The following is a 23,550-nucleotide window of genomic DNA, read 5'->3' as shown; positions in this document are numbered from 1 at the left end:
TTGACCCGAAAACTGATTTATCAATCTAACGTTTAATTAAGCTAAGGGAAGATTGTGTTATAAATATTAATCGACCTGTTTATCAATAAAATAGTTAACCAGTTTCAAGGCAAACTATGCTTATATGAAAATGATTTAACATAAATATCATGCAATTTCAAATATCATGTTATCTCACCGTTACAGGGAATGGAACAGTTGCCAATGTAGGAGTTCTCATAGTTACTTCATTACGGATACTGACTGAAATAGGAACTGATGATGACGGAGTACAGTCATTGGTTTCAGATTCTAACCATTGAACACCTTCGTTGAAGTCGCCAATGCAAGAATAAGTCCTACAACCACGCGTTAAGGTTGATTCTCCTGTAAAGTATTACCAACATTTATAGAAAGATACATAGATAAAACTCTTTATTGCACCATAAGAGTAAAACATAAAAAAACAGCACGAAACAGACAGAGATGGTACAAAGGCGGACTTATCGCTAATGCAATCTCTTCCAGTCAACCTTATATATTGTACAGATATGTATGTATATACAAACAAAATTTTCGGCCCCTGAGGTCTACAAAATATCCTTAATTCTTAACTTTAGTGCGCTTTTTATTACTATTTAGATACCTATCCGACGATTGCCCTTATATTAACCGAAAACACGCAAAGATGTGAAAAACTAAAGTCAGCGAGCCTACAGTTTCATTCACAATTAGTAAATAAAATTCGCGCTATATCTACCAATTAAAACACTCAATCAAGCTATGATTTTTGCAATTGTCACAAGAAATCGCAACTCCATACAAGACGCATTGTTTGTATCTGAAATTGGAGTAATAATAGCCGCTATTAAATAAGATACCATTCAATTATAAATCAATTGTATTTATGCGGAAGTACATTTACAATACAGTTGCTGTTGCCCCCGGCTTTTCACTTCACCGTTAAAATACTGAAAATTCCTTTTCAAATCAACCCCTTTACAAGGAACCTAAATCAAAATTTTCATTTATTTTTTTTTTGGACCACCCCATCACTTTCCCATAGATGTCGTAAAAGGTGACTAAGGGATAGGCTTATAAACTTGTGATTATTTGTCGTTGTTGTTGACTTGTCACTATTTGGATCTCAATTTTATCATTAAGCCAATCATCTGTACGTGGCCTATCAATCTTTTCAAGGCTTCTGGCTCTGTCTACCCCGCTAGGGATAAAGACGTAATTATAGGTATATGTATATATATATATTTATAAGTATGAGAATTAATAGCTCAGTCTATACATAACAGTTACTTAAAGGTTTGAGTGACTAATCAGGCGCGGGGCGCGCACTTGGTCACCTCTTAACCTCTCCACCTCGACACTTGGCAACGCTCGAGATAATTACATGATTGTGCAAGTCGTTCTCTGAATCCGTTTAGCTACAAATAGTCACCTACACTTACACGTATATTAAAGTATCAGTTATTGATTTACTTTTGTCCAAATATAACTTAAATGTCTTTAACAGTATTGTATCTAACAGTGCCCTATAGTTCCCGGCACCAATAGAAAAAAGAATAGGACTACTCGATCTCTTTCCTACGGATGTCATAAAAGGCGACTGAGGAATTGGTTTATGTGTAAGGGTAGCACATAACTATATACTAACATAACGATGCAATTTTTGAAAACAGTGTATGTTATATCTCTTGTCATTCCAAGGACATTTGTGTAAATTAAATTATTACTTACCAAGCGACAATCTCGGCACCGAATCAAATCCTTTGCAGTAATATGCTGGTTTCATGAAAACCACCTCTAGATTAGTCCAAAACCCGGGTGTAACTGGTATCATCTCTGGATTCAACTCTACATGAAGTAGAACAGTATGTTTGTTCATGTATAATCTCTTTATAACTGAATTGTAAATAGCCTCTCCGTCCCTCCAACTCAATTCAGCTCTGGACGCTTTGAAATTAAAAAGTATTTTCTCCGCTACCATTGGATCTAGTATTTTGTCAACGTCAAACATTTGTACATATCTGGTCCTATAAAATACGTACTCATCTAATTTGTCAATCCATTCTTCTTTCATTTCATAAGCATTTTCAAATGTATAGTTGCCGCTGAGTAAATTAATCTTTACACTGTATAAGTTTATAAGTGAATCTCTTTCTCTTACAAATAGTACTTTGTTTGATTGTACAATTTGTAAATTATACTTATCTATATGTTCACACCAATAGTAGCCATCTGTTGCTGGTGATAGTACATAATTGTTAGCGGCATCATCATGATGTATCTTCACTTTGCTCGGCCGATATGACTCAGAGTCAGTTGTACAATGAATGTCGTCTTTATCTACAGATTCATTTACATCCAATATTATCTTGTTTTCTCTGAAAATGAGTTGTTTATTTATTTTAACTCTAATATTTTTTATTGTTTTGTTTTTAATTTCACAATGATTATGATGATGCTTTAAGAATAGCATGGTTACGTCACGTCGCTTTATTGTTTCATCCATTTTAGGAAATATATGTTTGGGTTTGTTCTAAGAATGGTTTGTTTTTTATAGATGTATAATAAATAAACCTATCTTCAAATCTTTATACGGTGACATAATAAGATGAAATAATCGTTAAAAATTTAATACTCGTGTTTTATATTTATACTTCATTGAACCCCGTCTAAAATCTGCTCTTTGACAAAAAAATGAAAATCAAAATTCATTCGAAATACTTTCCGTGTGGTTCCCGGCACCAATACATAAAATAATCGGACCACTCCATCTCTTTCCCATATACATATGTCATTAAAGGCGACTAAGGCTTATAAACTTGGGATTCCTTTTTTAGGCGATGGGCTTAAATAGGAACCTGTCACTATTTGAATCTCAATTTTATCATTAAGCCAAACAGCTGAACGTGGCCTATCAGTCTTCTCGGGACTTTTGACTCCGTCTACCCCGCAAGAGATATAGACGTGACTATATGTACTTTCTAGTTCTTTCCTTCTTCTAAGCTAGCTTTAAACTTTAAGTAGAGATACTTGATACTTACGGATTAATACTTAATGTTAATGTAAGATTTCTTGCGCGCACTGAATGCTCACAGATAACGTCAAAAAATAAATACGTGCTGTTTACAGGCATCCATGACTCGTCCTTAATCGCAATGTACATAGTTTCTTCAGTATTGTTTAGTGACGAACTCATCTCGTATGGTTTCTTAAAAAATAGTAATGAGATTTAGTAATATTTGTGAGCAATACGATAACTTTCTACCTCTTCTTGTTGTTACTGATGTTGCAGAAAACAAAGTGGATTAAAATATCCCAAAGAAAATTTGATGTCAGATAGGAAGCAGACAGTGAAAAATTTTGCCAAAATTCACAAATGAAATATACTCGTATATAGTAAGTATATTATAGTACACAGTATTACAATACGCCGTTGGCTCAGTTATGATTAAAATTACAGTAGTTGTTGACTTTGAAATGAAATATATATAAAAATTTGTTATATATATTTCATTTCAAAGTAACTAATATTATATAGCTGAACAGTTTGTTTGATTGCATTTATCTCAGGAACTATTGGTCCGAATTGAAAAATTCTTTTTTGCGTCATGTAGACCATTTATCGAGGAAGGCTTTGGGCTATATAACATCACGCTGCAACTGTAAGGAGCAAAGAAATAATGGAAAATGTGAAAAAAACGAGGAGAATTATTCATCCTTGAGGGCTTCAATGATGCCCATAATAACTATTCCACGCGGACGAAGTCGCGGGCACAATTAGTAAACATATAAAACGAAAGATTGAAATGTGTTACACATTAAAAGCTTTCATTTTAATTTCTATATTAACATACCAACAACGCAATGTCATAAATTTCTAATCAGCAATGAGAGTAACAATCTAAGTATGTACTTAGTACAATGTATGTACATAGATACATAAAATCACCCCTCTTTCCCGGAGGGGTAGGCAGAGACTACATCTTTCCACTTGCCACGATCTCTGCATACTTCCTACGCTTCGTCCACATTCATAACCCGCTTCATGCAATTTACAATAGTGTAAATAAATGCATATCTGTATAGTTATATGCACTAGTTTTGAAGTGTGGCCATAAAACGTGCATAAGTTTATGTTCATAGAATCGTATATGATGTCATGCTGAGTAAAAACAACACCATAGAAAGCTGACCCCGACATTTAATAGCCAATACTGATATGAATTGATGTCGGCGACTATTTGACTATTTGATCATTATCTTTTAGAGCAGTCAGCAAATTTCTGATGCAAACATAATTTTATATGATACTACGGCCTGTGCCTTTTTCTTGGGCCTAGTGGAGTCGGCATGGCTATACATTTGTTCCCCAGATAGCCTGCAAACTTCCGCAAAATATTAACAGTGTATTCTCTCGTCCACATTCTATTCTAAGTTTGGATATTTGTGAAGTTGACGTTGTTGAAGAAAATGATGCAGTGCAGTTTGTTACCGCTTCATCTGCACTGACGCCTTGGAAGCGGCAGTAAACTTAGTTTTAAGTATTTTATTTGACTTCACCCAATGTTGTGAAATCAAAAGATTTGACAATTATTAAGGGACCAGCTGTGCCCGCGACTTTGTCCGCGTGGAACAGTTATTTTGGGCATCATTGAAGCCCTCACGGATGAATAGTTTTCCCCGTTTTTTTTCACATATTCCATTATTGTGGTGTTATATAGCCTAAAGCCTTCCTCGATAAATGGTTTATTCAACGCAAAAATAATTTTTCATATCGAACCAGTAGTTCTTGAGATTAGCGTGTTCAAACGAACAAACAAACTCTTCAGCTTTATAATATTAGTATAAATGAGAAAAGCATTAACGTGCAGTATGCTCACAGTTTCTTCAAAGGTATAAAAATAATAATGAATTTTAATTTCCAAAATCGATTCCTTACCTCAACAACGCCATCTTCAGACACGTACCGAAGAACTTTCCTCTCTGGATCCCACATCATTCCCAAAGGATAAACCGGCGTAGGTGATACATCAGACATATGGAACAGGGGCATATTTGCATACTGCCATCCTCTACTCAACAATGCACCCCCATGTCTCGCGCACAACGCCTGAGACTGATTCCAGGTGGCTCTAACCGTGCCCCCTCCAACCCCGGTCACACCCAACAAGCAAATGTCTTTAGAATTATCAAACCTCCACGATCCTTTGAAACCCTCGCAGCCTCTCTTACTCAAATCCTCCCTGTCTCCGTAAGGCTTCACAAGACAATATCTATAAAACTTGTCATCACACTGCACTGCAACATATTCACCAGTCCTGTTTACCACTAAACACAAATCTTGATCTGTATCATCTTTTAAATTATCTGGTAGGTAATTGTTTATGTCTTTAACTACTACCCAATCGTTTTCATTGCGAGACCAGCTTACGAAGGGCCCGCCGGGATAAAAGGATTTGTATTCTGACCATAATGTGTTGGAATATTCCAATTTTGATATATTCAAGCTACGGTATAATTCTGACGAGTATAAATTTCCATCGCAGTCATCTAGAGATGCCGCGAAAGATTCCAGTTCTTTCCGTTTGTAGCAAATGAAATCTCCCTTCAATCTGTTGTAGGCTAGCTTGAAACCTATAGGACATATTTGTTTCTTTGACTTCTTGGCCTCTAAACCGTGTGCCCATGACAGAATGACGAGAAGGCTTATGACATGGATAGTTCGGTGAGGAGTACGCATCTGGAAAATGATTTAAAGCATCAAAGGTTTGAGGTTTTCAATTGAGAAATGTCTACACCTTGTTAGGTGTAACAGTAAGTAAGTGTACAAACTACCTACGTCTTGGTCATACATACATACATATAATCACGTCTATATCCCTTGAGGGGTAGACAGAGCAAACAGTCTTGAAAAAACTGTTAAGCCACGTTCAGCTATTTGGCTTAATGATAGAATTGAGATTCAAATAGTGACAGGTTGCTAGCCCATCGCCTAGAAGAAGAATCTTAAGTTTATAAGCCTATCCCTTAGTCGCCTTTTACGACATCCATTAAAAAAGATGTAGTGGTCCTATTCTTTTTTCTATTGGTGCCGGGAACCACACGTCTTGGTCATGTTTGAACTTACCCATGTTAACAAGAATTGGTAGGTTTTTTTTATCATCTTTAATACACAATAAAAAACCTTGACTTTCAATATATAATAGGCTAATAAACTTTGATTTTTTCTTGTAGGTGATGGGCTAGCAATCTGTCACTATTCGACACTCAATTCCATTAATACACCATACAGCTAAACGTGGACTTTCAGACTTTTCAAGACTGTTTGCGCTCTATCTACCCCGCAAGGGATAAAGACGTGATGATATGTATGTACTTTTTTTTCAAGTGAGAAGAAATTAAACATAACTTCAGTCAGATCATGAAGTGGCGATTATAAGGGATCAATTAAATTTATTTCCCTTTCATCTTTGCGTATATTTGCAAGCTACATATAGTCGGAACGCTGGATTTCCTAAATATATGACTCTTTCTCAAATGTACGAAGAAATTCCTGATGAACTTCGTCATTCGACGAAGCATGTGGGTGCTAAAAGTTGTCAGTTTTGCTAAGCCGCCGAGCTTTTATGAAGAGAGCAATGAATGTTGACATAGCGAAAATTTTTTTTTTTATTAGCGGTCGTAAGAAATGTAAAGATGTAAATTCTGCCTACCCCTCCGGGAAAGAGTAAATTAATGTATGTATGTGTATGGATGATTTAAATGTTATGTTTCTTAATATCTACAATTATATAAAACAAACATTACGACGTTATGTTGTGTGATCTATCCGCTGGAATCTTATCAAACAAAGCTCAATACAAATAAGTTAATCTGCCACTTAGAGCTTTTACCGATATTATGTCGATATCGCTTTTGATCACTGCCTTTTGTAGGCAAATGAAGTGTCATTAACATGTGACAGGCAATTGGAATGATAAGCGTTAATTGCATTATTTGACGTGGCCGTGATTTGGATGGGTCGTAATTTTGGGACTTACTATAAGATACTAACAAATTCAACATTCAAAATTACAATTTCAAAATTTTTATTCATTTTTATAGGGTACTTCATATCGCTTAATAACTATCAAATCTTTTGGTTTCACAACATTGGTTGACGTCAAATAAATTACAAAAAACTAAGTTCACTGCCACTTCCAAGGCGTCAGTGCAGAAGAAGCGGTAACAAACTGCACTGTAACATTTTCTTCAACAACGTCAACTTCACAAATATCCAAACTTAGAATAGAATGTGGACGAGAGAATACATTGTTAACATTTTGCGGAAGTCTGCAGGCTATCTGAGGTAATAAATGTCTAGCCATGCTGACTCCGACAGGCCCAAAAAAGGGGGAGGCCAAAAAAATCTTAGTGCCGCGGGAAATAATATGCGAGCTGATCGACTTAAGACTGAGTAAACAAAAGTTCTTTCTTTTGTCTACTCAAAATTAAGTCCTAGGCGGACCCGGGGCTCTGAAGCACTTGTGTGGTTGAAAAGTGTAAAAACATTTCCATTTACCCTCACCATATAAAGATTATACAAATGGACAATCTAAATTACAACATACATACATATAATCACGTCTAGGTATATCCCTTGCGGGGTAAACAGAGCCAACAATCTTGAAAAGACTGATAATACCACGTTCAGCTATTTGGCTTATTGATAGAATCGAGATTCAAATCGATTCGATAATTGCTAGCCTTAAAGAAGAATCTTAAGTTTATAAGCCTTAGTCGATTTTTACGACATCCATGAGAACGAGATGGAGTGTTCCTATTTTTTTTTCTTTAATTGGTGCCGGGAACCACACGGCATCTAAATTACAATTCCATCATTAAGCCAACCAGCTGAACATGACCTTCGACATTTTTAAGACTGTTGACATAGGCTCTGTCACGTTTGTAAGGGATACAAACGCGACACATTCATTCACATTACAGATGGACACGTCTATATCCCTTGCGGGGTAGACAGACCCAACAGTCTTGAAAAGACTGAATGGCCTCGTTCAGCTATTTGACTTAATGATAGAATTGAGATTCAAATAGTGACAGGTTGCTAGCCCATCGCCCTAAAAAGAATCCCAAGTTTGTAAGCCTATACCCTAAGTCGCCTTTTACGACTTCCATGGCATAGAGATGGAGTGGTCCTATTCATTTTTGTATTGGTGCCGGGAACCACACGGCTGACACATTACAGATACTGACCATGATATATGTAATACCAACCTTCATACGAGTTTGAGTACTTGTATCCTTGCGCCAAGCATTTTACGAAGGTCTTCTAATAATCTTGTCTCTTTAGACAATCAAGTTCCAGAAGTTAGGAAGCACTAACTTTGTCTAAGTCTTATGGACCTGTAACAAATTAAACATCATTTATTACCATTATTTCTGGAAAGTCTCCAGGCAGCGAAACCCTGGACAAAATTATTACTATTTACATTAATAAGTATAGTAATTTGTCCCGTATATATTATATATTTATTTATTTGGGTGGGTGTAAAGCGTGATGGATATGAAAAGGTGCTTGGTGCGTTTGGTGACGAAAAGGTGAATGATAATGGAAGAAGTGTATTAGAAATTTGTCTAGAGTGGGATCTTTTTGTGTCGAACTCAATGTTTCAACATAAAGAGATCCACACCTACACAAGAGTGGAAGGTATTTTAAAAAGTATGATAGACTTTGTGATTGTAGATGAAAGATTGAAGAACAAAGTGCTGGATACCCGTGCATATCGCGGTGCTGGCATTGACTCGGACCATTTACTGGTGATATCCCGGATAAGGGGTATCTTCAATCGCTGGCGGCACAGGGTAAGGGAGCAAACCAGCGCTTTGGAAAGAGTAAAAGTAGAAAATTTGCAAGATATGGATGTAGGTAAGAAGTATATTAATAGACTGAAGGATGAATTTGAAGATTTAGAGGAAATGAGCGATATTGAAGATGGATGGAAGGAATTTAAAGAAAGAATTGTGAAAGTAGCTGTTGAAGTGTGTGGTGTAAGTAGAAGAAGGAAAGGAAAAAATCACAAAAATGCGTGGATGAGTAAAGATGTACAAGAACTTGTGCGATTAAAGAAGAAAGCATGGCTGGATTTGTTAGCAGCAAAAGCTAACTTAAGAATGCAAGAGGTTATAGATGAAGATGTGAATGAAGCACGTAAGGAATATAAGAAAATGAAAGATTTGGTTAAGAAAGCTGTGATTAGAAAGAAAGAAGAGTATAAAGAGGATTTTGATAAAAGGCTATCAGAAGACTTTCAGTCAAATCTGAAAGTATTCTGGAAATCCGTAAGGTCAGCCCGAGGAAATACTATAACCAGAGAGCTGACTAGGATCAGATGCCAGGATGGTAGCGTTGTGAAAGGAGAAGAATGTGTACTAAAGATATGGAAGGACTATTTTGAAAGTTTATTTGAAAAAAAGGAAGGAAATAAGAAAGATTTCTGCTATAGCGAAGAAAAAGAGAATGAGATGGAAGGCGAAATTGAAATGTTCGAAATTGTGGAAGCACTTAAGAGTATGAAAGCGGGAAAGGCTGCTGGGTGTGATAGAGTGTCGGTCGAGATGCTTAAAGCAGGAAAAGGCGTAGTAGCTAGTCAGTTGTACTGCCTTTTCAATTTGTGTTGGAGAAGCGGCCGAGTACCAAAAGATTGGTGTAAGGCTGTTATCGTGCCACTTTACAAAGGAAAAGGGTCACAGCTGGACTGCAAAAATTATCGTGGTATAAGCCTGCTTAGCGTCGTCGGCAAATTGTATGCTAAGGTATTGATTAATAGAGTCAGGAATGAAACTGATGACAAAATATGGGATGCTCAAGCGGGATTTCGAAAGGGAATGGGATGTACTGATCAGGTCTTTTCCTTGCGGTGCATAGCCGAAAAGTTTTTGGCCAAGAGTCAAAAAGTCTATTGCACATTCGTAGATCTGGAAAAGGCCTATGACAGAGTTGAGAGGAATGAATTGTGGTCAGCACTTTCTATGCATGGGGTGAGCAGTCTCTTAATACGAGCACTGAAATCCTTATATGAGGATTCGAGTGCTTGTGTCAGGATAAACGGAGCGCACACTGAGTGGTTTAAGATTGAGAAAGGCGTTAGGCAAGGATGTGTTGCGTCACCGTGGCTGTTCAACCTATTTATGGATAGCTGTTTGACAGATTTGAAAGAGTCTAAAAGTGGATTAAGGATGAATGAGTTACTCGTCAAATGTCTGCTCTATGCCGACGATCAGGTTATACTGGCGTCATCAGCGGAGGAGTTACAGGAGATGGTAAACTGTATGCATGAAGCTTTAAAAGAGAAAGGAATGAAAGTGAACGTAAGTAAAACTAAAACACTGGTTTTTGAAATGGAGAAAGAAATGACAGCATGTAATATTTTGATTGGAGGAGAAAAAGTGGAGCAAGTGAAAGAGTTTGTATATCTAGGATCAAAGTTTACATCAGATGGCAAGTATGATAGTGATATTGAAAGGAGAGTGAACGCGGGGAACATGGTGAATGGAGCTTTGCATGCCTTTATGAGCAGTCAGAAACTATCCAAAAAGGCTCGACTGGCTGTGCACAGGGGCGTGTTGGTCCCGACATTAATGTATGGGAGTGAAAGTTGGGTATGGCAAAAGAAGCATGAAAGCAGAATAAATGCAGTGGAAATGAGAGCGTTAAGGAGTATGATGGGTGTGAAATTGAGTGACAGGATAAGGAACAGCGTGATAAGGGAATGTTGTGATGTGAAAGAAGATGTAGTTACAGGAATAGAAAAGGGTATGTTAAGATGGTTCGGTCATGTGGAGAGGATGAATGAAAGCAGGTTGACTAAGCAGATATACAAGGAGAGTGTGGAGGGAAAGGTCGGAGTGGGAAGACCTAGACGAACGTATCTTGATCAAATTAAGGACGTCCTGGTAAAGGGTCAGGTCAAAAGTACCCGAAACCGCCGAGCTTGTATGAAGAGAGTTATGAATGTGGACGAAGCGAAAGAAGTATGCAGAGATCGTGGCAAGTGGAAAGAGGTAGTCTCTGCCTACCCCTCCGGGAAAGAGGCGTGATTTTATGTATGTATGTATGTATGTTTATTTATTTTTTAGCGTAGGAGGCGGTGCTGTCTACCTCCCTCTTAATACCTTAATCGCGTCTTACGACGCCCACGGGAAGATATCGGGAGGTGCTATTCTACTCTACCGGCACCACACGGCCCAAGAGCTGGACTCAACCAGTACTTATGCCGGGAATAATGACGAAATTCACGTGATAAAATATATACATAAATATATACGGGACAAATTACACAGATTGAGTTAGCCTCGAAGTAAGTTTGAGACTTTTGTTACGAGATACTAACTCAACGACACTATATTTTATAATAGATACTTATAGGTATAGATAAACATCCAAGACGCAGGCCAATCAGAAAAAGTTCTTTTCTAATCATGCCCTGGCCGGGATTCGAACCCAGGACCTCCGGTGTCACAGACAAGCGTACTACCGCTGCGCCACAGAGGCCGTCAGTGAAGGTGAAAGTAAAATTAACAATGACGTCACAACTCGAGTACCTACTACACGAACACAATACCCGTTTTACAAACAAAACGGTTTCTAGAGAACAGGATAAACTGACAAACTAACAATGCACCTGCGTAGGCGCAGTCTAAATAATTGGATAATGAATTTTGCGTGTCGATAAGCTAGCACCTTGCTAGCTGACGCCAGCGGCATCGCTTGCGCACGTTGTTTTTAATCGCAAGTTTTAAGAATAAAAGTAATTTAGTTACCAAATAGCCGTGTGGTTCCCGCCACCAGTACAAAAAAGAACAGGACCACTCCATCTCTTTCCGATGGATGTAGTAAAAGGCCACTAAAGGATAGGCTTACAAACTTGGGATTCTTTTTTTAGGCGATGAGCTGGCAACCTGTCACTATTTGAATCTCAATTCTATCATTAAGCCAAATAGCTGAACGTGGCCATTCAGTCTTTTCAAGACCGTTGGCTCTGTCTACCCCGCAAGGGATACAGACGTGAGATATGTATGTATGTATGTAGTTACCAAAATGGACGAAGGATTTTTGTGTGAAATCTCTATTCAATTTTTTTAAGAGCTTTACAAAAATACTAATATAAAGGGCTCTTCATTACACAACTATTTTAATTTTATGTTAAAGCAGATCATTTGCTTTTTATTGTCTTTACAATATTACATACATTTGTATAATCACGTCTTTATCTCTTACGGGGTAGACAGAGCCAACATTGTTTAAAAGACTGAACGGGGTTCAACTATATGGCTTTATAATAGAATTTAGATGCAAATAGTGACAGGTCGCTAGCCCATCGCCTACAAGAAGAATCCCAATTTTAAATATTAGCATTTCCCCTTAATCGCCTTTTACTACATCCATGGAAAAGATATGTAGAGAACCAATTCTCAAGTGCCAGGAACTACACGGCATAATACTATTATAGAACTTATCGCTAAATTCGTTATTCATTTAGTAGGTTCTATTCAATGACACTTTATACTGCTCCTAACCTAAAAAACATGGAACAAAAACGGACTGCAATCATAAAAAAGGCTCAACAAGAACTATTTCACACCATGATGACTTTGCGGCGTTATCAGCTGACTACAAGGCGTGTCTGTTATTGATAACGGTTTTTGGACACCAAACAGGATTATGGAGTTACATACATACATACATATAATCACGTCTATATCCCTTGCGGGGTAGACAGAGCCAACAGTCTTGAAAAGACTGATAGGTCACGTTCAGCTATTTGGTATTAAGATAGAATTGAGATTCAAATAGTGACTGGTTGCTAGCCCATCGCCTAAAAGAAGAATTCCAATTTATAAGCCTACCCCTTAGTCGCCTTTTTCCTAGTGGTCCTATTATTTTTCTATTGGTACCGGGAACCACACGGCACACTTATTATGGAGTTACAACGGGAGTCATTTTCATTCCCTTACGGTATAGACTTTAAGGGAAGATAGAGCTTTTGTGCCGTGCCGTGTGGTTCCAGGCACCAATAAAAAAAATAATAGGATTACTTCATCTCGTCTCCATGGGTGTCGTAAAAGGCGACTTAGGGATAAGTTATAAGTTTAATTAACGATAAGTTCTGTCAAGCATGTCGTCAAAATTCAGCCTTTTAAGAACTATCTCGACTGTGCTGTGTCATTGTTCTCGCGGGCGAAGTCGCGGGTAGAAGCTAGTGCTACTATAAGCACAGATTTTTTTTTTTAAATAAACGATATATAAGTATCTTACAAAAGAAGTCGCCAGGACATGTCAATATAAAGTACCGTTGAAAAAATTCTTAAGCAATTCTGATTATAGTTATCAAATCTGATAGTATTTTGATAACCCAATTTTGTCACAAAACGGTAATCTAGAAATTTATTTAATTCAAATGATTGTAGTATTATTGACTAAATTATTGTATTGTTTCTTAATTTAAAAGTCGAATTTTTAAAATGGACATGACTAAGGCGACTAAGGAATAGGTTTGTAAAATTGGGATTCTTCTTTTAGGCGATGGGCTAGCAACCTGTCACTATTCGAATCGCAATTCTATCATTAAGCCCAACAGCTGAACGTGGCCTATCAGTCTTTCAAGACTGCTGACTCTGTCTACCCCGCATGGGATATAGAACGTGATTATGACAATGAATGAATTCTTAAAAAGCTTTCATTTATTTTAAGGCAGAAATTTCTTTATATAATTCTTCTTTATTTATTTATTAAGTTATTGATGTCACCGCATAATTAGTTTTGCAAAGGTTACACTAATCTAAAATAGGGTTTTCTGGCTAGCTAAAGGTTTTGTCCTTTATTTGCCTCCTACAAAATCACGGCATCACGGCTCTATCTTACAAAACGGCAAGCCGTTAAAGTTAATAGATTCACGCAAAAAAAAATTAAATATACATGAGTACAAGTATTTAAAGTCAATATCAAAAAAAATTTCTTATCAACTGATAGTGATATTTGTCCGATTAAGAAAACGAAACTTACACATACTATGAATCACTTTCCCTAGCGGAAATGTCAACCTTTCCTGTCAAATGAGTAACAACTCAACAAAATAACTTTACATTAAAAAAAAATCACGAAGCTTTTCTCGAAGAGCTGATTGCTTCTGGGACCAAAAAGCTCACGAGTGGAGACCATGTATCGGAAAGCAGCATACGGCCCCCGAGAGATGGACCGATGATCTGATGAAGACCGCGGAGAAACGTTGGAAGCAGACAGCCTCCAACTGTGTGAGAGAGATGGGAGATTCTAAGGGAGGGATATGTATGCGACTAAATATATGTAGTATTTGGAAAGAAAAGAAGTGCCGTGTGGTTCCCGGCACCAAAACAAAAAAGAATAGGAACACTCCATCTCTTTCCCATGGATGTCGTAAAAGGCGACTAAGGGATAGGCTTACAAACTTGGGATTCTTTTTTAGGCGATGGGCTAGCAACCTGTCACTATTTGAATCTCAATTCTATCATTAAGCCAAATAGCTGATCGTGGCCATTCAGTCTTTTCAAGACTGTTGGCTCTGTCTACCCCGCAAGGGACATAGACGTGACCATGTATGTGTGTGTGTGGAAAGAAATACACCTCAACGCCGTGTGGCATATTGAAATAGGACTATTGCATCATTCTCCCGCTACTGTCATAAAAAGTGTATAAGGAAATAAGCACATTCATCACATTGTCGTTATGAGATGTGAAAGTGCTTATCTTATAGTCGCCTTTTATCATATCAACGAGAAAAAGATACGACCATAACCGGAATCCTGAACTTTTACCGCAGTCATCAATAAAGGAAGACCAAAACATTTTCAAACTTGGAACTAAACATTTTAAATTAAATTTAAAAAAAAAAACATTTTTTTCTGGCGACCTGTTTATTTTTGGTCCCACACAGATTCAAAAATCATGTCAAGGCGCTCAATTCCCTTAGAAATAGCCTACTTTTCAATCAAAACAGCTTTAATTGATCTATCGCGTCCCAAAATAGGTGTGCCGCATCGTAATTGAACGGCGAAACGGAATGCCAAAGTAAATAAGAAAAAAACATCTTACATTTACGACATCCCATATCGTCTATTGATGTGAACACGCCCTAATACGGGTGTGGTTAAATGATAATTTCGCTAGTATAATGAGCCATACTTCATTCTATTCAGAAAATTAATTTGCGTTACATTGTTTGTGTGAATCGCGTTTTGTATGACTTTTGTTTGGAAAATAATATTTTCCAAACAAAAGTCATACAAAACGCGATTCCATATTATGGCTAAATTACCTCGTTTTTAACCTACTAGTTAGTACAAAAAGACTGTCAGTTCTTTGCCCTATCGTAAAATTATGAATTCATGGTTATGGGTTATGCTAACTTATTTATAAAAGAAATTATTTGTCTTTCACGCTAGTGCGGTATATTGACGACCTCTGTGACGCAGCGGTAGTGCGCTTGTCTGTAACACCTGAGGTGCCAAGTTCGAATCTCGGCAAAGCATGATGAGAAACGAACTTTCTCTGTTTGGCCTGGGTCTTGGATGATTATCTAAGTCAGTATTTATTATGAAATATAGTATCGTTAAATTAGTATCTCGTAACACAAATTTCGAACTTACTTCGAGGCTAACTCAATCTGGGTAATATGTATATATTTATTTATTCAACGCTTCATGGATAGCTGTACCTTAAACCAGAAATAATCATTCATTTCATTCTTCCACCCATACAAAGTAAACAGTGCAATACCCTTTTTGATATAATCTTTATGATGACAATGGCAAGCGTGCAATGAGGTGCCGTGTATGGAAGTAATTAAACATATAATTATGGCGAATTCCCACGAACTTGCGAGTTCCTAAGTCGCTTCCTTGTGAAATGCTGTTGTTGCATGAGTAAAGATACTTGCAGACGTCACGGAATTGTAAATACATCCGTTACGAATATTAATAAATACGCAAGTCTGTCTTTCTGCCTGTCTCGCTTTTACAGCTAAACCGCTGAATCGATTTGAATGAAATATGAACACAGATATAGAAAAGAACTTCGGGAGTGACAAAGGCTTTTTTCTGGTATTTCTCACGTGAGCGAAGCCCCGCGCAAAAGCTAATGTAGAAAACATCCGTCAATTAATATTAGACATGAAATTCAGAAGTCGGGTAAAATTAATAATTAAGTCCGCCATTGCAAGTGATTTGTTCCTTTTATAACTATGTACTTACTATTTTCTTGTTACTGTGTAAATGTCTTTGCAATAAAGATATTACAAACAAACAAACAAACATTATTATGCAAATAGAATGTCGCGTCGGTGTCTTGAAGCTTTTAACGGCAGAGGGTGCAACTGGGAACACGCCAAGATGAGAAAGAGATCCAATGAAATAGAATTTGTGCACAGGTAAAGGTTCAAACCCCACCTCGGCTACATAGCCGAAAAATAGTCACTGGTACATACCTGACAGTACAGTGACTATTTTTCGGAGTTATGTACATTAGTTTGAGTGCTAACCTTTGTTCGTACGGTGAAGGCAAACCTGCATTAAGGTGTAACCATGATAAGGGGTAAGTTCCCCTGCCAAGATTGCGTTAGTCGTTTCGTGTAAGAAGCCAGGATCATGGTCAAAAAGGCGTACCCAGGGCTCGACTCCAGAAGGGTGAGGATAATATAAAGAATTTTACATACATACATAAATATAAACAAGTCTATATCCCTTGCGGGGTAGACAGAGCCGACAGTCTTAAAAAGACTAATAGGCCACGTTCAGCTGCTTGGCTTAATGATAGAAATGAGATTCAAATAGTGACAGGTTGCTCACCTGCCGCCTAAAAGAAGAATCCCAAGTTTATAAGCCTATCCCTTAGTCGCCTTTTACGACATCCATGGGAAAGACATGGAGTGGTCCAATTCTTTTTCATATTGGTGCCGGGAATCACACGGCACATAAATAAAGAATTTTATGTTACTCTATAAGACAGTACTCACTCATTGCACCTATGACCGTGGAAATCTACGGTCGAGTCGACCAACCGTATAGATTACGCGGAAATGATTGGTCACACATTTTCTTCTGGGAAAATCGTCGGGCGTGGTACCAATACTATTTAGGGGTACATAATGTCTGGCAGCCATTTTTTTCTGAGCCAGCCATCTTTATTATTAGACTGTTCTTATTTACTGTTAGCAATTTGCCTTTCTCACAATGTTATATAATGATTTAATACCTCGATCGCGGATAACAAAAGGAAACTGAATCAATTATACTACACAAGCTTTTCTTACAGATCCGTCCGTCTTATACATACATATAGTCGCATCTATATCCCTTGCGGGGTAGACAGAGCTTACAGTCATGAAAAGACTGAAAGGCCACGTTCAGCTGTCTGTCTTATACTAGTTAAAATACCAATTTTCACGTTCCAAATAGGCCACAAATAATTACTGATAAATTACCGCTTATTAAATATTAACTTGGGATATCTCAGGATGACAAACTGTCTCTATTTAAATCTCAATTCTATCTTTAAGCCTTACAGCTGAACGTGGTCTTTCGAGATGGCTGGCCCTGTCTACCACGCAAGGGACAAAGACATGACTATATGAATATCAATAGATTTCACAATTAAGGTTAATTGAAATGAAATATATAACTAAAAATGTCACCTAAGATAAGGGCATCGGCCAATTCACAAGTAAATGTGTGTTCTTAGATGTTCAGTATAATCTTTATAAGAATGAACAACGTTAAACAATAGCGCTATTTAATTTGCGATAAAAATTTTAAATCGGATAAATCGTTAATAAACAATAAAACGTTGTCGACCACAGTTTATGGCGGATTCTATACAAAACAGATGGAATGACGCCCTGTACTGAATGTGTATACGTACTTTGGTAAAGAGGTGCACAGACTAAATAAAAAAAAAACTACACTCGTATTTTTTTCAATGGTACATACATACATATATAGTATCGTTGAGTTAGTATCTCGTAACACAAGTTTCGAACTTACTTCGAGGCTAACTCAATCTGTGTAATTTGTCCCGTATATGTATATTTATTTATTTATTTATACATACTTACAGTCACGTCTATACCCCATGCGGGGTAGACTGAGCCAGCAGTCTTGAAAGACCAAAGGGCAACGTTCAGCTATTAGGCTTAATGATAGAATTGAGATTTTAATAAAAAATTGTGACGAAACGATTTTTTTTTAATAGTTTTTCTAACACATGTATGTTACCAATCTGAGCGCATCCTAACGACGTTCCGATGTACACCGCATTTAATGACCGCGATTATTGAAGTCTACGTGTGAAATAGTTTATTTACTGCTTCCGAACGGACCAACTCAAAGACTGTTTTTTATTCAATGTTGATAAGATTTGCGTCACAAAATTCTTTTATCCCACCGCGTTAAAGGAGAATTAGATTTGTAAGCGTAAAAATGTATAATTGGTAAAAATTCCGTGTGGTTCCCGGCACCAATAGAAGAATAGGACCACTCCATCTCTTTCCCATGGATGTCGTAAAAGGCGACTAAGGGATTAAAAAAGCTAATAAACTTGGGATTCTTCTTTTAGGCGACAGGCTAGCAACTTGTCATTATATGAATCTCAATTTATCTTAAAGCCAAATAGTTGGACGTGACCTATCAGTCTTTTCAAGACTGTTGGCTCTGTCTACCCCGTAAGGGCTGTAGACTGTATGTATATATGTATCGTAAGTATCATATCTATTCAAGCGTTACACAGAATATATAATTAATAGAGAAATTAAAAGAAAATATTCGCTGTACAATCGATTTTATCATTTCTTATTAGCAAAACACCACATTTTTGAGGGAATATTTTTCTCTGACTTAATTGTTTTTTTTATAATAAAACAATTTAGCGGGCTCCCTTAATCTTAAATTAATAGTTATATCCTTTACATTGACCATAGACATTCCTGCTCTATTTCAGCGTCCATCACTGAACTAATTTTATTTATTTAATTATGTACACAAAACTATACACAGGAGCAATTAATACAGTAATTCTAGTAACAAAGGTGCTACATATTTCAATAGAAATCTCTTCCAGTAGACCCGTGAGAGGAGAGATGAATTTCTGGAGCGGTATGGCGTAATTTTCTTTCATGCCCAGGAAATACCTCTCTACGGCACTCTACGGCAGATTGCGAATTTTTTTTCTCTGTCACCAGTCATGCGTGTGCGCTGTCTACTCACGATCTTAGAATAACTTAGTGGTACTTTCTTCACGAACGACTTTCGTTTTTTTTTTTTATTTCATACGACATTGTTGTCAACGCCGTGTGCTGATATGAAACGAATGTGTTGAAAACCTGCACATTCAGTGAACTGAATATGTAAATTTTATCCAATACGGGTTAGGTAACCCTCCAAAGGTTCAAATTTTTCAGATGGGGGTCGCTTCGCTAAATAATCAAGGATCTTTTCTTTAGTCCCGGTTAAGTCACCTCTCCAGAAAGAAAGTTAGGAGGAAAAAGTGTGAAATAATAGGTAATGTTCATTATTGTACGCTCTCATTCATTCGTTCATATGGTCACGGCTATATCCCATGAGGGGTCGACTGAGCCGACAATCTTAAAAATGTATATATATAAGTTTGTATATATGTATGTAAATACAATCACGTCTATATATTATATTATTATTATGTTATATGTGTATGTATATGTATACTGTATACGTATATATATGTATGTATGTGTGTATAAGAGGGCCGTACGCATGTTTACCGGTTTGGCATAAAATTCAAATTTCTCCATCGTAAAGTTCATTATGAAGGCAAACGTCGTATACACCTTGAACTTTATTTTTAAATACACAATAGAAGGAATGTTGTAATCTGTCTTGTTTGTTATCCCAGACGCAAAAACGATGGGTGTTATAAGTTACGCGAATCCGTATAACTAAACTTAAAGTTATGACTACTATAACATAACATATAATTATGTCTTGATCCCTTGCGGGGAGGACAGAGCCAGAGTCATCAAAAGATTGAAAGGCCACGTTCAGCTGTTCGGCTTAATGATAAAATTGAGATTCAAATAGTGACAGGTTGCTAGCCCATCGCCTAAAAGTGTAATCCCAAGTAAATTAACCTAGCCCTTAGTCGCCTTTTACGACATCCATTGGAAAGAGATAGAGTGGTCCCATTCTTTTTTCTTTTGGTGCCGGGATCCACACGACACCAATATTATGACTACTACTCTTATACTATACGTTGCTAGGTATATGACGATTTTCTTTGGCTCGATAGTTTAACAAACATATATGTATAACATATATATAATCACGTTTTTACACCTTACGGGGTAGATACAGCCAACAGTCTTGCAAAGATCGAAAGGCCTCGCTCAGCTGCATAAGGCGTAGTGGTCCTATTCTCTTTTCTATTAATGCCTGGAACCACACGGCACTGGAACCTCGATAGTTTTGTTTGTCAAAATAGTTTTACGAGGTTTTGTTTGATTTAAATTGATTCAGTGGTTATCAAGCTATTTAAAGTTTAATTAATGTCGGTAGTTACTAGAAATTCTTTGACACAACGCACGGGAAATTAACGGGATTTTTTTATTTTACGCGGACGAAGTTGCATGTATTCATTACATAAACATTGTTCCTAAAACTATACTATTTATAACTAAGATATGCAGATAATAATGTTTACTATACGAACGAAGCATGGGATTTCCTGATGGTTAGATCCGTTTATCAAATTTTTAGCATAGACCCACTAGAAAATGTGCCGTAATCACAAATTAGTGTGCAGCGAATGTCAGGGTTGCCACTTGTAAAAAAAGAAAATAAAAAATTAAGACATAGATATTTATAATATTGTGTTGGTCTCAACCATAAAAAAATAATATTATAGATAGATAGATAAATAAAACTCTTTATTGCACCATAATAATAAAACATACAAAACAGATAGAGATGGTACAGAGGTGGACTTATCGCTAATGCAATCTCTTCCAGTCAACCTTTGGGTGGAAGGAAACCAAACAGGAGATAGATATATATGACAATGTTATATTGTATTTCATACTTTACTATATAAGTTGTGTCGTTATCTGGCAACCCACGTAAATGACATTATGTATTGCCAGAAATATGTCTGATGTTCCTAAATGAGCCTGAAGAATCTTTGTGCTAAAACAAATATTAGTTTTTGAGTTTATGCGACACAAACAGATATACAAGGCTTTCTCTTTTAAAGCAGATTGTTGAAATTAATCAAGTGAAAATCTTTCAAACTTGGGGTTTTTCTTTTAGGCGATGGGCTAGCAACCTGTCACTATTTGAATGTGAATTTCATCATTAACAGCTGAACATGGCGTCTCAGTTTTTTGGAGATTGTCTCCGTCTATCCCGTAAGGGATAAAACGATGATTGTATGTATGCAAGTAAAATGCAATTTTTTTTTCTTTGTATCTATTAAATAAATTGAGTGCAAATATCTGCCCGCACTGGACATCGAACTCGGGACCTTGTGAGTGTACCGGCCATTACGCCACTAAGGTCGAGCATACTCGCAAGAAATTCTCGCTTTACGCCTTTTGAGCTCGTTTTAAACATAATTTGACCAGGTTCAGGGTTATCGTTAATGATGCCTGATATAACGATAATTACGGCTAAATGTCGCGGTTTGGGAATGTCAATGTCTGGACGGCACATTGTGTTTATTTATTTATTTTTTATATTTTAACCTATCTCAATATTGTTTGAAATTTAATGTCACCAGCTTCTTTCCTCTTTCTTTCTTTCCCATGGATGTTATAAAAGGCGGCTAAGGGATAGACTAATAAACTTGGGATTCTTCTTTTAGACGATGGGTTAGCAACCTGTCACTATTTGAATCTCAATTCTATCATTGCGCCAAACAGCTGAACGTGGCATTATCAGTCTTTTCAAGATTATTGGCTCTGTCTACCCCGCAAGGAATAAAGACGTGACTATATATGTATGTATGTATGTAAAAAATGCATAAGCGACCCTAAATACAGCCAAATTAAAAATAGTCGTAAAACAGACGATAGTTGACCTGGCTGCCCCAGGTCTCACGGTAACAATACTGAAATTAAGATTGTTTGTCGCGATAGTAGTAACGCTACTTTGTTTTATTATAAAACACCGACAAATTAATGATATTGTAATGACTGGGAGCGCCCGGGGACGTATTTAGATTGTGATTTAAACCGGCCCTTTTTTTAAACACTCATCACGCCTCTTTTCCTTACGGGACAGACAGTGCGCCGTGTGGTTCCCGGCACCAATAGAAAAAAGAATAGAACCACTCCATCTCTATCCCATGGATGTCGTAAAAGGCGTTTCTTTAGGCGATGGGCTAGCAACCTGTCACTATTTGAATCTCAATTCTATCTTAAAGCCACATATCTGAATGTGGCCTATCAGTCTCTTCAAGACTGTTCCACCAATCCCTCAGTCGCCTTTACGACATCCATGGGAAAAACATAAATACGTTCCCGTAAAACGTAGTCGCTAATAAAACGTCGTCTCTCTATGTGAACTAAGCCTAAGAAACATACAGTATCAGTCAGCTGACATACCACAGAGCATGGACCCGACTTCTTTGCTCTGTTATTTACGACGTCAAACAATACTGATTGACTTGTTGTGCAGTTTGCAATCGCGGATTCATTGTTGAAACACGTTTATTTTGATAACAGTTACTAACTTGACAAAAAATAATTAATACCTACGAGTTTGGTCAAGAATTTAGATCTTATGTGAGGTCAAGATGAAAATAATCTCTTTTTTTAGGGTTATTAAAACAGTCTGGTAAATTGCCTATACGTTAGTAGGGTACGTAGGTAATTATGATATAAACACGTCTATATCCCATGCGGGGCAGACAGAGCCAACTGTCTTGAAAATACTGATAGGCCACGTTCAGCTGTTTGCCTTAATGATGGAATTGAGATTCAAATAGTGGCAGGTTGCTAGCCCATCGCCTAAAAGGAGAATTCCAAGTTTATAAACATATCCCTTAGTCGTCTTTACGACATCCATGCGAAAGAGATGCAGTGGTTCTTTTTCTATTGGTGCCTGGAACCACACGGCATTACAACGACATACGAATATTACCTATTATATATACACATAATCACATCTATATCCCTTGCGGAGTATACAGAGCCAACAATCTTGAAAATACTGGTCGGCCGCGTTCAGCTGTTTGTCTTACTGATAGAATTGAGATTCAAATAAAGTGACAGGTTGCTAGCCCACCCATCGCCTAAAATGAGACTCCCAAGTTTATAAACTGGTCTCTTAGTCGCCTTCACGACATGCAATGGGAAAGAAATGGAGTGGTCCTTTTTTACTATTGGTGCCGGGAACCACACGGCACTACAATAATAGGTAATATTCTTAAGATATGTACTTGTTGTGGACATAACTAACACACAACACAAGTCTCATTCAATATGTGTGTCTTGT

General features: G+C 37.2%; 1 protein-coding gene across 2 annotated transcripts in view; it reads right to left on the bottom strand.

Moving 5' to 3' along the window:
• Positions 1-23,550, bottom strand: part of LOC106142285 (uncharacterized) — a 44,198-nt gene that overhangs the window by 18,755 nt on the left and 1,893 nt on the right. For both annotated transcript variants that reach the window (XM_060954902.1, XM_060954901.1), the window contains exons 2-6: positions 8,275-8,403; positions 4,940-5,740; positions 3,042-3,208; positions 1,732-2,378; positions 179-366 (exon numbers count right to left, since the gene is read on the bottom strand). In XM_060954902.1, coding sequence (XP_060810885.1) covers positions 179-366; positions 1,732-2,378; positions 3,042-3,208; positions 4,940-5,740; positions 8,275-8,280 — 1,809 coding nt within the window. In that variant the 5' untranslated portion in view covers positions 8,281-8,403. The remainder of the gene's footprint in view (positions 1-178; positions 367-1,731; positions 2,379-3,041; positions 3,209-4,939; positions 5,741-8,274; positions 8,404-23,550) is intronic.

This window comes from Amyelois transitella, chromosome 5 (genome assembly GCF_032362555.1).
Source record: "Amyelois transitella isolate CPQ chromosome 5, ilAmyTran1.1, whole genome shotgun sequence".
Lineage (NCBI taxonomy): Eukaryota > Metazoa > Arthropoda > Insecta > Lepidoptera > Pyralidae > Amyelois > Amyelois transitella.
The sequence above is the reverse complement of the archived record's forward strand: the minus strand, read 5'-3'. Positions and strand labels throughout refer to the sequence as shown.